The 12,948-nt window shown below is 37.5% G+C and overlaps 1 protein-coding gene across 1 annotated transcript in view; it reads right to left on the bottom strand.

The window, feature by feature from the left end:
* Positions 1-924: 924 nt before the first annotated feature.
* The window catches only part of prom (prominin), a 39,597-nt gene continuing 27,573 nt past the window's right edge, over positions 925-12,948 (bottom strand). Inside the window, exons 16-18 of the mRNA XM_017618392.1 lie at positions 12,635-12,718; positions 1,909-1,971; positions 925-1,685 (exon numbers count right to left, since the gene is read on the bottom strand). Of these exons, the coding sequence (XP_017473881.1) occupies positions 1,580-1,685; positions 1,909-1,971; positions 12,635-12,718 (253 nt within the window). The 3' untranslated portion in view covers positions 925-1,579. The remainder of the gene's footprint in view (positions 1,686-1,908; positions 1,972-12,634; positions 12,719-12,948) is intronic.

Here is a 12,948-nt window from a genome sequence, read left to right as displayed (position 1 = left end):
TTTCTCTTTTTTGGTCTAAGTTTATTTTAATTATTAGATGTTATGGTTTAAAAAAGTAAAATTTTTTAAATTTAATTTTTAGACAATGATTTTATTTATTTCTTTTTTAATTGAATTTGTTTTTCATGTGTTAATTTAATATTTTTTTTTTAATTTTTACATTAAACTGTTTTAAAAAGATTTTATTTTTATTTCAGTTAATTTTTAGGATCTTATTTTATTTTTATTTTTATTTTTTTATTTTATTTTTTTGTATTTTCAATTTCATATTCTTTTCACCTTAAGATTTTGTTTTACAAATAAAAATACCTTAAATAATTTTATTTAATTTTTAAATGTTATTTTCTTCTTTATTGATAAAGTTTTATTCTTTTTCTAATTTAATTTGATTTTATTAAAAAAAAACTTATATACCTTTATTTTTAATCACCTTTAATTTAAAAAAAATCTTTTATTTATTTTTGCTTTAATTTAATTGATTAGTTTTTATCACTTTAAGAAGAAAAAAGTATATTTTTTTAAACTTAATTTAATTTTTTAAAAACTTATTTCTAAAAGGAGAGCAGCAGATCTTTCAATTGTCTTTCAAAAGGCTGTAAGAGCTTTCAAGATAGTTGCCAGAATTGACAATTGTCTTACGATAGACTTTTGCTTTTACAACTTTAGACTCCGTAGGCATTTGAAAAATATTTAATTCCCAGAGAACTATTCTACGTAAGATTTAAGACGAGTTGTATGAAGAAGAAGAATAAGTTATATTAGCTGTAATTTTCGTTTTATATAAAAACATAGTCAATAATTTTTTTTTTAAACCTCACTATAACCAATCTTTCTTAAAAACACATAGGTTTTTGTTTTAAAATAATTTATTGTATCAATCATTATTTTTCCAGTACATACGGCGACTAGTTTTCTAAACTTAACTGAAAGAAAAAAATACTAATGTTAAATTACTTTTTTTCTGACGTTCAAGCTCGGAATTCTGAAAGGGTTTACCATCTACTTACTAATAAATTTAAGTTTTTTAATAAAAGCAGTGTACATTTTTTTGGGATATACTGTTTAAGGGTTATAACATTAAAATAACTGAAATTTTTATTTTCAAAATTATACAAAAATAGAAAATTAGTTAAAAGATACCTGATAAGAGTAGGGAAATATTTGACACGATTTACGATGTTATACGCGCCTAAAAGATGCATTCGAAATTTAATAATTTGCTCTTCTGATTTATCGAAAACAATATGCAGGGATTAAAAGAAATGATTGCTCTTTAATTTAAATCGCTTAGAGTACATAGTAATTTATTCCGAAGACGACTTACTCAAAACTATTTGCAAATTTACTTAACCTGTTTTTTTTGTTTTAATACTAAAGATGCAATATGTACTTTTTCTTAAACCTATAAAATTGAATCGAAAAAAACGCATACGAAATTTATAGATGTTTTTGTAGAAAAAAAATCGTCGATTAAACGCGCGAGCGAAAAAAGAACGCATTATCGTGCATACAGTGACGGCAAATAAATTGTAACCCAGGCAGGTGGAACAGCTTTCGAGCAAACGCTGCCACAACCTTCTTAACGCATATGCTGATGATTCATATAGATTGGGTTTGGCGAATCGACATCTTCGAAGACCATATCCTCCTCGGCATTCCAACGTACACTGCGCACGCTGCCATACCTGAAGTAAGTGACCAAGAGAGGTTATGTTGAAGGAGTTAGAAAATAAAATTTCAAGTTTCGTTGTTATTGTTGGCGCGCGAGTACAGCATAATTGATGGCATGCATAGAGCAATAAAATATAGAATGTTGTAAAAAGGTGAGTGTGTAAATGTTTAGAAAAGTATAATTTAGTTTATTTTATTTTTTTTTTTAAATATTTGCTTTAATAACGTGGCCTGAACCTGTTCATCATGCCGGGCGGTGGTGGTGGGGGCGGAGCAGTGCGTGGCGGTGTACGACGCGCGCTGAAAGAATATTGCAAATATGTTAAATGAGATATTTTGCGATTTACCCAAGATACAATGACGAAACTCGCTGAAATGACTACTGACATACATAACTACTTCGCCAAAAAATATGCCACAAAAAATAGATTATATTACAGAAAAATATCAAAGAACACTTAATTCTCGTTTTGCGCGGGCTTCTATCCCAATTATGTTTTTGCATGGTTTTCTTGCTATTTTTTGTTCATTTTCAAAAATATGTTTATCAAAATTTCCATCAAAAACGCCGCGAACGCCCATAAAAAATTTCCGTGATATGTCAATGCTAAGTAAGGTTAAGGTGGTTGCCCAGAGACAAGAGGCATACTTAGACCATGAGCATTGATCCTTTGTAATACCACAGCGAACGTTAACTGCTAGGTTATAGCGAAAATCGCTGCATTCCGAGAGAGAAGTTTCGCAGTCGGCAGATTTTGGTCCCAGAGTGCTTCTCCGGTCAGGTGCCTACGTCGCAGTCTTGCAAATATGGGCAGTCTAAGAGGAAGTGTTCAGTTGATTCCACGTGGCCGTGAATTGAGAGCTATGGCTTTGCGAGACTACCACTCTTAAGCTGATGCCACATAAAACGTTTGCTTCGCTTTACGTGACAGATTCGCTTTGACAGCTAAGATGAATTGTATGAAAATGCACAAAGCATGCCACATAGATCATTGAAGCTGCAGCGCGAAGCGAAAAGATGGCCAACTCCCATCTTTTTGCGCGCTTTGACAATCAGCCGGTTTAATATTTATTTTGTTTCGTCCAAATTCGAGTATTCATGCTGAAACATAAAACTCAATTACATTGCTGATAATTTTAAAGCAAAATATCTTAAATCCACAGCAATTTTGACGAGTAAAAAAGCAGTGCAAAATTGATTTCTTGGCGTTCATTGTGGCATACCTTTTGCGTCTGGCGCTTTGCTGGCAAATTTATAAATGTCACGCAAAGCTACAAAGTTTTATCTGGCATCAGCTTTAAAACTTTGTACAGGAAGACCTTGCCGTGCAACATGCTCTGATTTTGTTCGCCCAGTGTTCGTTAAATTGACACTAATTAATTAATCCCAACGGCTTTTTACCCTCCATTCCCGCCCAACCGACACGAGGGGCGCAGTCCGCATGACGTACGGAACCTTTTTTTTTAGTTTTTTGGTGCCGAGTAGTGGAAACAGGAGTTTGTTAAGTGTCGAGATCTAAAACTATTCAGCTACAGAATCAAATTCATCAGCTGATTGGATATGCTAAAGATAGTATTTCAATTATTGAGAGTGGAAATAATAGTTTTCTTTATAGTACAAATCGAGTCCGATACGTCAAACGTGCTGGAATGACAGTTAAAATCTTGACATAAATCACGGAATGATTCGTTTAGTTCAAAATTAGTTTTGCATGGCTTTAAAAATAGAGGTCGAAAGTGTCTTGACACTCGAGAAGGAACATTAAAATTTACCTCAGCCAGGAGGGCCGGGCTATTAATCAAGCCTGTCATTAATTTTACGATAAATATTATACCCAGCATTTCTCTACGACTTGCGAGTGTAGGCAAATTTATGAGCTTTAGACGACTTGTGTAAGGGGGGAGATTGTAATCTGAATCCCAGTTAAAATTACGCAATGCAAAAAGCAAGAATTGTTTTTGAATTGATTCAATCCTTTCTGAATGAACTTGGTAGCGGGGATTCCAAACAATAGATCCGTATTCTAGTATAGGTCTAACTAAACTGGTAAAAAGAGCTTTTGTAACATAAGGATCTTTGAACTCTTTTGACCATCGCCTTACAAATGCAAAAACGCCTTTGGCTTTATTGACTGTAACATTAATATGATGGTTGAAATTGAGTTTGGAATCCATTGTGATACCAAGATCGACAAAATTGGATACCTGCTCCAGATTATAATTTGATATTGAATAAACAGCTGGTTGAACAGCCCTCCGAGAGAAACACATAACTTTACATTTTTGAAGGTTTAGTGGCATATAGTTTGTATTACACCAACTAACCACGTTGTTCAGATCCGCTTGTAACAAAGACCTTTCTTCGATAGAGGACAATGTTTTAAAAAGTTTCACATCATCGGCATACATTAAAATTTTTGAATGTTTTATTATAGAAGAAATATCATTAATGAATATCAGGAACAGAATCGGACCAAGGTGGCTTCCCTGAGGAACTCCTGAAGAAACTTTAATGATGTTGGAAGAACAATTATTAACAATAACTCTTTGTGTTCTATCAGAGAGGTAAGATGAGATCCATTGAAGAAGACTGGGCTGAAAGCCGATTAGGTCGAGTTTACGGATGAGTAACGAGTGACATACTTTGTCAAAAGCTTTACTGAAATCGGTGTATATTACGTCGGTATGAGCATTTTCTCTAAAACCGTTTGAGACATGAGTTGTAAACTCCAATAAATTAGTCATAGTAGATTTTCCTTTAGAAAACCCGTGTTGAGATTGTGTAATTGAAGAAGATATAGAATATGTCAGCTGGTTAACAATAATTGCTTCGAATAATTTGGGGATAGCGGAGAGTTTCGCTATGCCTCGATAGTTTTCTATAGACGACCTGCTGCCGTTTTTGTGAAGTGGTATTATGAAAGACTCCTTCCAGGCTGACGGAAAAACGCCATGTTTAAGTGACAAATTGAATAGAGTTGTTAAAGGCTCGCAGATGTTTTCAGCGCAGTTTTTTAGAAAACAGGTCGGAATATGATCAGGTCCAGGCCTAAATGACGCTTTTAAGGTTTTTAAAGAGTGTAAAACTTCATCGGAAGATATTACTGGAATATAAGCAGAGTTGATTGGACAAAGCTCGTACGGATAGTCTCCACTTATAGGGAAGTCTACAGAATAATTGGACCTAAAGAACCGAGCAAACATGTTGGCAATGAGTTGGCTGTCGCTAGATACAGTGTTGCGATAATGCGTAGCGGACGGAAAACCATGTGCCTTACGCTTTGAATTTATACTAGGCAAAACTAGGGGATCACACCGATTAATAGAGGCCTTCGGAACATCATCAACGTAAAAGAGATCCAAGACCTTTCCATACTCATTTGGACATATATTTATTTGTTTGAGGCAAAGTTCAGCCATTTCCTCCAGAAATACATTGTAACTATCTCTAGATGAAACTGGTACAACATCGGTGTCAATGATGTTCCATGAAATATGTGGCAGATTTAAATCGCCCAAAACAATCATAGAATCGGATGCCGTAAGCATTGCATTTACGGTCTCAAGTAAAGAAACTAGCTGCATATATACTGATACGGCAGAATTAGGAGGGATGTAGCAAAGAGCTAAATAAATATAAGTCTTTCCAGCCTGTACACGTATACATTTAAATTCGGTATATTCAATGACGGGAAGACTAAATTCCTCGGATGGTATCGATGAATGCACCGCAAAAAGAACACCACCGCCGATTCTGCCCACGCGGTCACTCCTGTATATTTGATATTCATTTGGAAGAATTTCGGAATTAAAAATATGAGGTTTGAGCCATGTTTCGGTCAAGGAAATAATATTATAATTGCAGTCAAAACCTTTCAAATATAAGTCAGTTAATTTGGTATTCAAACCTCTAACGTTTTGATAGTAAATACTTAAATTAGACTTGCGAGTAAGTTTTTTGAATCCGAATTAAGATTCGAAATTTTAGCTACGTTATTATTACTTTTATTAGGTTTATACTCAAACTCGCGAACAAACGCCCCGGTCGGCCAAAATGAACTAATTAGTAGTGAATCAAAATCTTTGGAAGCTACATCAATTTTAAAAGATGAAATACCGCGATCGTATTTAAAATTAAATTTACGAATAAATACATCTTTAGTTCTAATTTTAGTCGATATATATGACTTTATATCATCCGAAGAAGTATCTTTAGCAAATCTAGAGACAAAGATTGATCTTCTCGGAGGAATTACAACCAACTTTTTGGTAATGATGTCTGATGTGCGGGGCTCCGAATTATTCGGAGGAACTAAGACGGTGGAGCTTGAGATGTTGATGGCAACACTGTTAAATCAACGGTTTGACTATTTTTAGAAGTAGACCTAGTGGATATGGCTTTAGATATCGGAGGCTCCAATGCCTGAGGGCATGGAGAAGATAAATTAATAAGTTCCAAGGACTGGGATGGAGGATTTTATTTACTAGAATCCGTGGCTGTCTTTTTAGGTGGACTTATAACACGCCCACCTTTATTTTCGCATATTTCCGAGAAAAGTACACAAATAATAAAGGGAATTGCCACTAATTATTTTCTTTGTGGTACCTGCTCGAAGGTGCCACTCCTGGCCGACACATCAGCCACGCAGTTTTCTGCGATATCGCTGTGGCCTGGCGCCCATACAAGTCTGTCAAGGTAATACTCAGACGCGACTTCGAAAGCAGCGTAAGCGGGCCGAGAGCTCCTAAGTAGATACATATTTATTAACCTCCCCTTACCACCGTCGCGCTCAACAGTAACTAATCTTCTGCTTCCTTTATAACAGCAATTGAGTTCCTCGAAAAAGGCAATTTTGCCGCCCTTTCTGTCAAGCTTCGACCCATTCATGTAAAAGTTCACCGGTGCCTTCTTTCTACCACTGCCCCTCGTCCACTCATCCTAGCTAGTTGGTACCAGGCTAGTCTTGCAGTGATGCGTCTTATTAGGGTTTAAATCGAAGCTTCCAATAATAAAGGAGTGTCCAGATCCCGAGTTAGTTAGGCAGCCGGTGCCTCTAAGCCAAACTGCAGCCCTTGTAGCAGCCGCCTTATCCGTAATATAGACAGGCCAGTGCCTCAATAATTCCTATGGGGGCAGCCCATTGTACTTGCTCCAGCTTTCAGGCTAGCATAGTCTTCTCCAGTGCATTCCACTAGACGAGGACTCCATGAAGCATATTGGGTTTAGCTATGGCTTTAGAGAGGCAGGAAATAACTTTGCGGGAGAAGTCCCATCTGTTACCTATTTCAACTTTTTAAGGGTCAGAAAGAATTCAAAACTGACCAAAAATTCAAAATCTTATCGCATTGGCTTGAAACTGAGAGAGTTTTGTGGTCGCTGATTACGATTCTGGAGTCAGATTGGAAAAATTCCAAACATGGAAATCGATCGGATTACCTTGAAGTTGGTTACTCAGGTGTTGCTGGGGTCGCTGATTAAGGATCTGACATAAAATTAAAAAAAAGAAATTACTGATCCTATATGGCGGACGATATTTTGAAAATCGATCGCTGAATGTGAAGACAAACCCAGAATTAAAAATATTCTAAATGGTGGATCCAATATGACTCATTTTTTTTCAATTTGTTGGATTTACTTGAAACTTGCTTCGTAGGAGTTTTTGGGTTCATAAACCGTAAATTTGGTATTTGGCGTAAGAGAGTGTTATTATTAAATTTTGTATGGGTTTTTAGTAGGCTTGTGAGCTTTTGAACTGAAGAGCGAAAAGCCAGCTCTTTTAAAGTGAACTAGACTTTTCTATGGCAATACTCTAATAAAAATGGGAATGCAATTTTGCAACACATATGGAACTCCTTTTTCGTGGTAAGGGCATAAAGAAACAGCTGATCGGAATTTACTGTAAAAAGACAATTTGTTTTATTTAATTTCCAATGTTTGACATCGTTTAGTGCAATTTGTGTTAAAAAGTAAATATTTGAGTTGAGTTTTAGAGATTTGTTGTTTAACAAAAGACTTTCTCTTTCAGATGCCAAAGCGAAGCGTAATTTACTCTCATTTCGAAGACAAGTTTGTGGTTTTTAGTGTTTAAAATCTATTCTTGTGGCATAGTTTTAGGCGAAGAGATTATAAAATAGTAATTTCGCTAAGTTAGCTTTTTCATTTCGAGTGAATAGGGCAGTAGAATATATTATCGTCCATCTCGAAGCCGAGTCACTAAAAGGAATAAGACCTTCGAATTCATAACTCATTATATTCAGCGCCTAAAACTATGCGAAAATTAATGCACGAAATTTAGGGTTTAACAACTTGATCCGACCGTCATGACAAATGACTACTGTCATATTATTTTCGCCTTAAAGTATGCCGCAAAAACTAGAATCTAAGCGCATAAAGCATGTAATTTTTTTTAAATACAAGCAAGTTTTTGCGGCATATTTTTGGACACACCCGCTATCACAATAGTAATTTCTTTCTGCTAGTACTGTCATTGCGTTGAAATTGGGCTGCAAAAGTGAATGTGACTCGGCTTCAAGATGCATGATTAGGCACTTAAAACGTTTGGGAAAAGCTTTTAGTACAGTCAATCTGACTCTGTTTCTAGGTGTACCCAGAATTGCAGCGGACAACGGTAAAACGGTCGACGGTTAACCGCTGTCAAAATTAAAACTCACAAAGGCATATGGAATGTCTCCTAATTGCAGCGGCAGCGTTTGTACCGCCGATATTTTTCGGTTGATTTAAATTTATTTCTATTTCTACAGTAGTAATCTTTTATTATTTTCACAAGTTTTCCAATCTTTTCATCCATTTATATTTGCTGCAAATCGAGTAACATACACGCTCGTACACATGATTCAATAATGAATCATGCTCGTACAGAAAAAATATTTAATTTTAATGATAATTTTCAAAACAAAATTTCAACTGACGGAAGCCGCCGTGCGCCGCAATTGTGTTTTCTCTGACAGATTTCACTGCGGCAATTGTTCAGCAGTTCACTTACCGCAGACCGCTTTACCGTCGTCCGCTGTAATTCTGGGTAGATCTTAAGGATTACTTCACAGTACCGGCTATCAATTTTGAGAAAACCTTGCAATTCTTAATCACTGTGTAACAAAGAAGACAGGACCAATTTTCAGGAATTAGATAAAGAGAAAGATAGATGCTATGTGTGGATGACGATGATCCTCAAAGTTCCAGTCAGACAACAACGGTTAAACGACAACGTTTGGACACTTGAACATAATTGAAAAAGGTAGAGAAGAAATTCAATTAAGTATACTTCCTGCGGTTCACTTGTTCTACAATTAATCAATTCCTTTTACGTTTGTTCTCCAGCTGATAGGTGATTGCATGCTGTTGCCATTATTACCAGATAATGACGATCCTCCAGAGATCAAGCGACTCCTTAAGTCAACTTTTCATGAGTATAATATTTCCATTTCAATATATTGTTTTATTATTTAAGAACCCTGGTTTAGCGGAGGCCAAGTAAGAGGAATGGCTAGTTCAGGTAGGTTAATCTATGACCTGATTGAGGACACTCCCCGCGTCGCCTTTTTGATTAACGACAACCTCAATAATACACCTCTTACTCCTTTTATTTCCACGGACCTCTCAGTGGCTGTACTAGAGGTGTGGCCGGTGGGGGTGCAGGAAATTGTCCTCGCATCCGCCTACTTCTCAGGTGACATACCATTATACCACAATTGAAGGTACAGCAGCTCGTAAATTATTGGTTGCGATGCGAATGCCCACCACACTGTGTAGACCAGCTCCAATTTCAACGAAAGGGGTGAGTACCCTTTAGGATATCTTTTACAAAATAACATATTTAGAATTTGCGAACAGGGGTTGCATATCTACAATTATTACTGCCGTCAGGAAGGAGGTACTAGATCTCACTCTCTGCATCAGATAAATTTTAAATTGGCAAGTCTCGGAAGAAGCATCGTTCTCGGATCATCAGCACATAGTCTTCAAGATCCCAGGGCGATCTGAGCTCCGCAGCTGGACATTCCAGCCTAGGAAAACCCTTTTAAAAGCCCCACTGACTCAATCGCGCTCTGTTTGAATCCTTCCATGACAGTACATTTACTAGTTCTACCTTGATGAAACGCAAAATTCCCTGGTGGAACGGGGAACTGTATGCAAAGCAGAAGACTTTTCGGAAGCTGTTCAACAAGGCCAAAAGGACGCATCAGAGGGAAAGAGTATAAGGCTTCCTTCACTGACTGTTACATACTTATTAGATGCTCGAATAGGGATTCATGTAGGCGACAATGTGAGACAAGAGTGATGTTGCCTGAAGCCTGCCGTCTGCATAAGATTTTATAATAACAGTCTTCCAATCGGATAGGTCCTTTAAGGAGGAAAGATGGCACCTTTACGAACGATAACAGACAGACTCTAAATCATCGGATGACCCCTATCTCCTCGGATCACGGGTTCTCTAAAGTGAGGAGTCACAACAGATCTGGCTTCTTCTTTGACAGGGACAAGGTACGGTCGGCGGTGGAGTCTTTCGAACCAATCAAAGCAGAGGGTGGGTGATGGGATCTTCCCAGCACTACTATAAAGAAGTATCAAGGTCATCATTTATTATGTATATTTAGGGCTAGTTATTGCTGGGAATACATACCGTATGTGTGGGGGAAAGTGTCCGTTTTATTTATTTCGAAATCGGGAAACATGCCCCTTGACTTCATGCATACTATTAGCCTAACTTCCTTGACTCTCAAAACTTAAGCGAGACTTTTAGACCTCCGTATTAGGGAGAAACTTAACACTTCCATTATCTTACATCAAACAGTACCGACAGTATCTGCTTAGTAGGATCGAAAGCCTTAGAGGCCAAGGAGATGGCTTAGGGTACCTTCTTTCGATAATACTGCCTATGGATCTATCTCAAGAAATTGGCGTAAAGAGACTTAGACCCTACTAATGTTGGTTGGATAGACGCTATGCTTCGTGAGCGTGAAATAACATCGTCCGTGGGCAATACTTAAGTGAAGACCAGAGCCGTGGGAGGCTACCCGCAGGGAGGGTTAGTTTGGTCACTTTTGGTGGACAACTTCTTAATCAGACTACATGAGTGTAGTTACGGTCACTGGAAAGACAGTGCTTGAATACTCCAATGAGGTTCAATATCTAGGGATTACGCTAGATAAGAGACTAAATTAGAACTTGAGAGAACGTTTGCTAAATCCACACGGGCCATATGGGCTTACAGAAGACTTTTTGGAAGAACATGGGACTGAGCTCAAGGCTGATACAGTGTCTCAACCGTATGATCGTCCGTCCGATTGTGTCTTATTCATTAATAGCATGGTGGCAGAAGACGCTGCAAAAAACTGCCATACTTCCCCTTAACAAACTGCAAAGATGGGCGCTCAACTGGCGGCTTTAGAGTCGTTTCTAGGATGGACTCCTCTCCACATTTTCACCCAGGAAACAGCAGCACGAGGGAGCCGCAACTTCGACTATCTAATCACGGTTTCTTGCCAGGGTTGGAAATATGCGGAATTTCTGATGCCATGACTAAAGAAATTTGCTTTGGCTGAAAGTTCCCAAAGATTGGACAAATGGGCTCCCTGCACTTGATCCCAAATGGCCCACGGTGTTTCAGGCTTAAATAGTCGAAATTTTAAACTGCGTAAAACTAAACCTTAAAAAGGGTTTGAATGGCGCCTTTCTAATTATCTTTTCAGGTATCCAAGCAGCCAGCCGGGGCCCTTCAAACAGGACTATGAAATCTAAGCTGGTTAGAGACTGCTTTGACAAATTTTGACAGCCAAAAGCACGGTAACACTGCTGGGTACCAAGCCATTGTGGAATCGAAGGTAATGAGGTCGCTGACGAGAAGGCACGAGAAGGATCGTTAACTGTTTTTCGGGACCTGAACCATTCTGTGGTCTCAGTTGGTGCCCTTCGACAGCCATAATTACTGAGTGGGTACACTCTGAACGCAGTAAGTACTGCCATAGACAGACCAGGCTCTTCGGCTACCCTTTCAAAAGAAAGAATATTATTTTAGGAAACCGAAATGACATCAGGCTACTTTCGGAGTACCTGTCTGGTCACAACCGCTTGTGATTACACTTGCACCGAATATATGTGACCACTGAGTCGGAATGCCGGCCTTGAAGATCATGAAACTTCAGAGCATATTCTATGTTACTGGCAGGGTTTGGCCACGCAGAGATTGATTCATCTCAAAGCTTCAATGGTCGACCCCTTTGTTATAAATAATTCGCATACCAAGACCCTTTAAGGAGCCGAAGGTATCTTGGACATACTGGGTGAGCGACTCTTTCTTCAAGATACACGATTCAGGTCGCGCTGTTTCTTCTTACACCCAAGAACTATCTAAATAACTTGCGAATTACCAATTTTTAATGATTCGCTATTTAATATGAGCAAAACAATAAAACTATTTGTTTAATTAATTTAAAAAACTGGGCGGGACCACTTTGAATTTCACAAAATTGGTACTAAGAATTCGAATTTTTTGAAATTGGTAACCGGTACAAAAACCGATTTCATTTTTAAAATAACCATAAGAAAAATTATGGTCTCGAAATTGGTATCCGGTACTAAAAATTCGGGTTTCTTCGAAACTGGTATCCTACACAAATCAGCGATTTAATTTTTGACATCGCCGTGAAGTAATCCTTGTAGGAGTGAAGTTTCAACAATTACGCCCATTTCTTAATTATTTTTCTACATTTGTCCATTTGTGCGTTAGTGCCAGTAGCAGCAATGCGGTAAATGCAAATAGTTTTTAATTAATTAAAAATATTTCCTGTACAATTGAGAGATGGGACATTCTCTAATTTTGATTAAAATATTTTTCTGAACAGCATGGTACGTTTTTAATCATGTGTGAAATTTTTTCCATCTTGTTGACTGCACTTTTTGTTAAACTTTATTTAAAGGCGCTTATAGAAAATTCGTACTTACGCAGCGACCGCAGCTGAGTCTTGCGCCGGCGCACCATAGGTATCGCTTTCTTCGATCTCAAAATCTTCGGTGCCGCTGCGTTGGCTAAAAATAAATATAAAGAAAAATTAAAAAAAAAATTTTAAATTAATAAGCAACCCAAAACTACTTATAAAGGATCAATGGAGCGTAAGTCGTGCGAGTGTTAGAGAGAGAAAGAGTATACTTGTAGGTAGTTTAGGCTAGCAAAGAGTTGTGCTGCTAATTGTGGACGGGTTAACGAGAGCTTTTACTAACTAAAAAAAAAAAAGTAAATACATTTTTTGCGCATCAAC

The sequence above is a fragment of the Rhagoletis zephyria genome, unplaced genomic scaffold, assembly GCF_001687245.7.
Source record: "Rhagoletis zephyria isolate East Lansing unplaced genomic scaffold, Rhagoletis_zephyria_1.1 Rzeph_scaffold_00002, whole genome shotgun sequence".
Taxonomy (NCBI): domain Eukaryota; kingdom Metazoa; phylum Arthropoda; class Insecta; order Diptera; family Tephritidae; genus Rhagoletis; species Rhagoletis zephyria.
The sequence above is the reverse complement of the archived record's forward strand: the minus strand, read 5'-3'. Positions and strand labels throughout refer to the sequence as shown.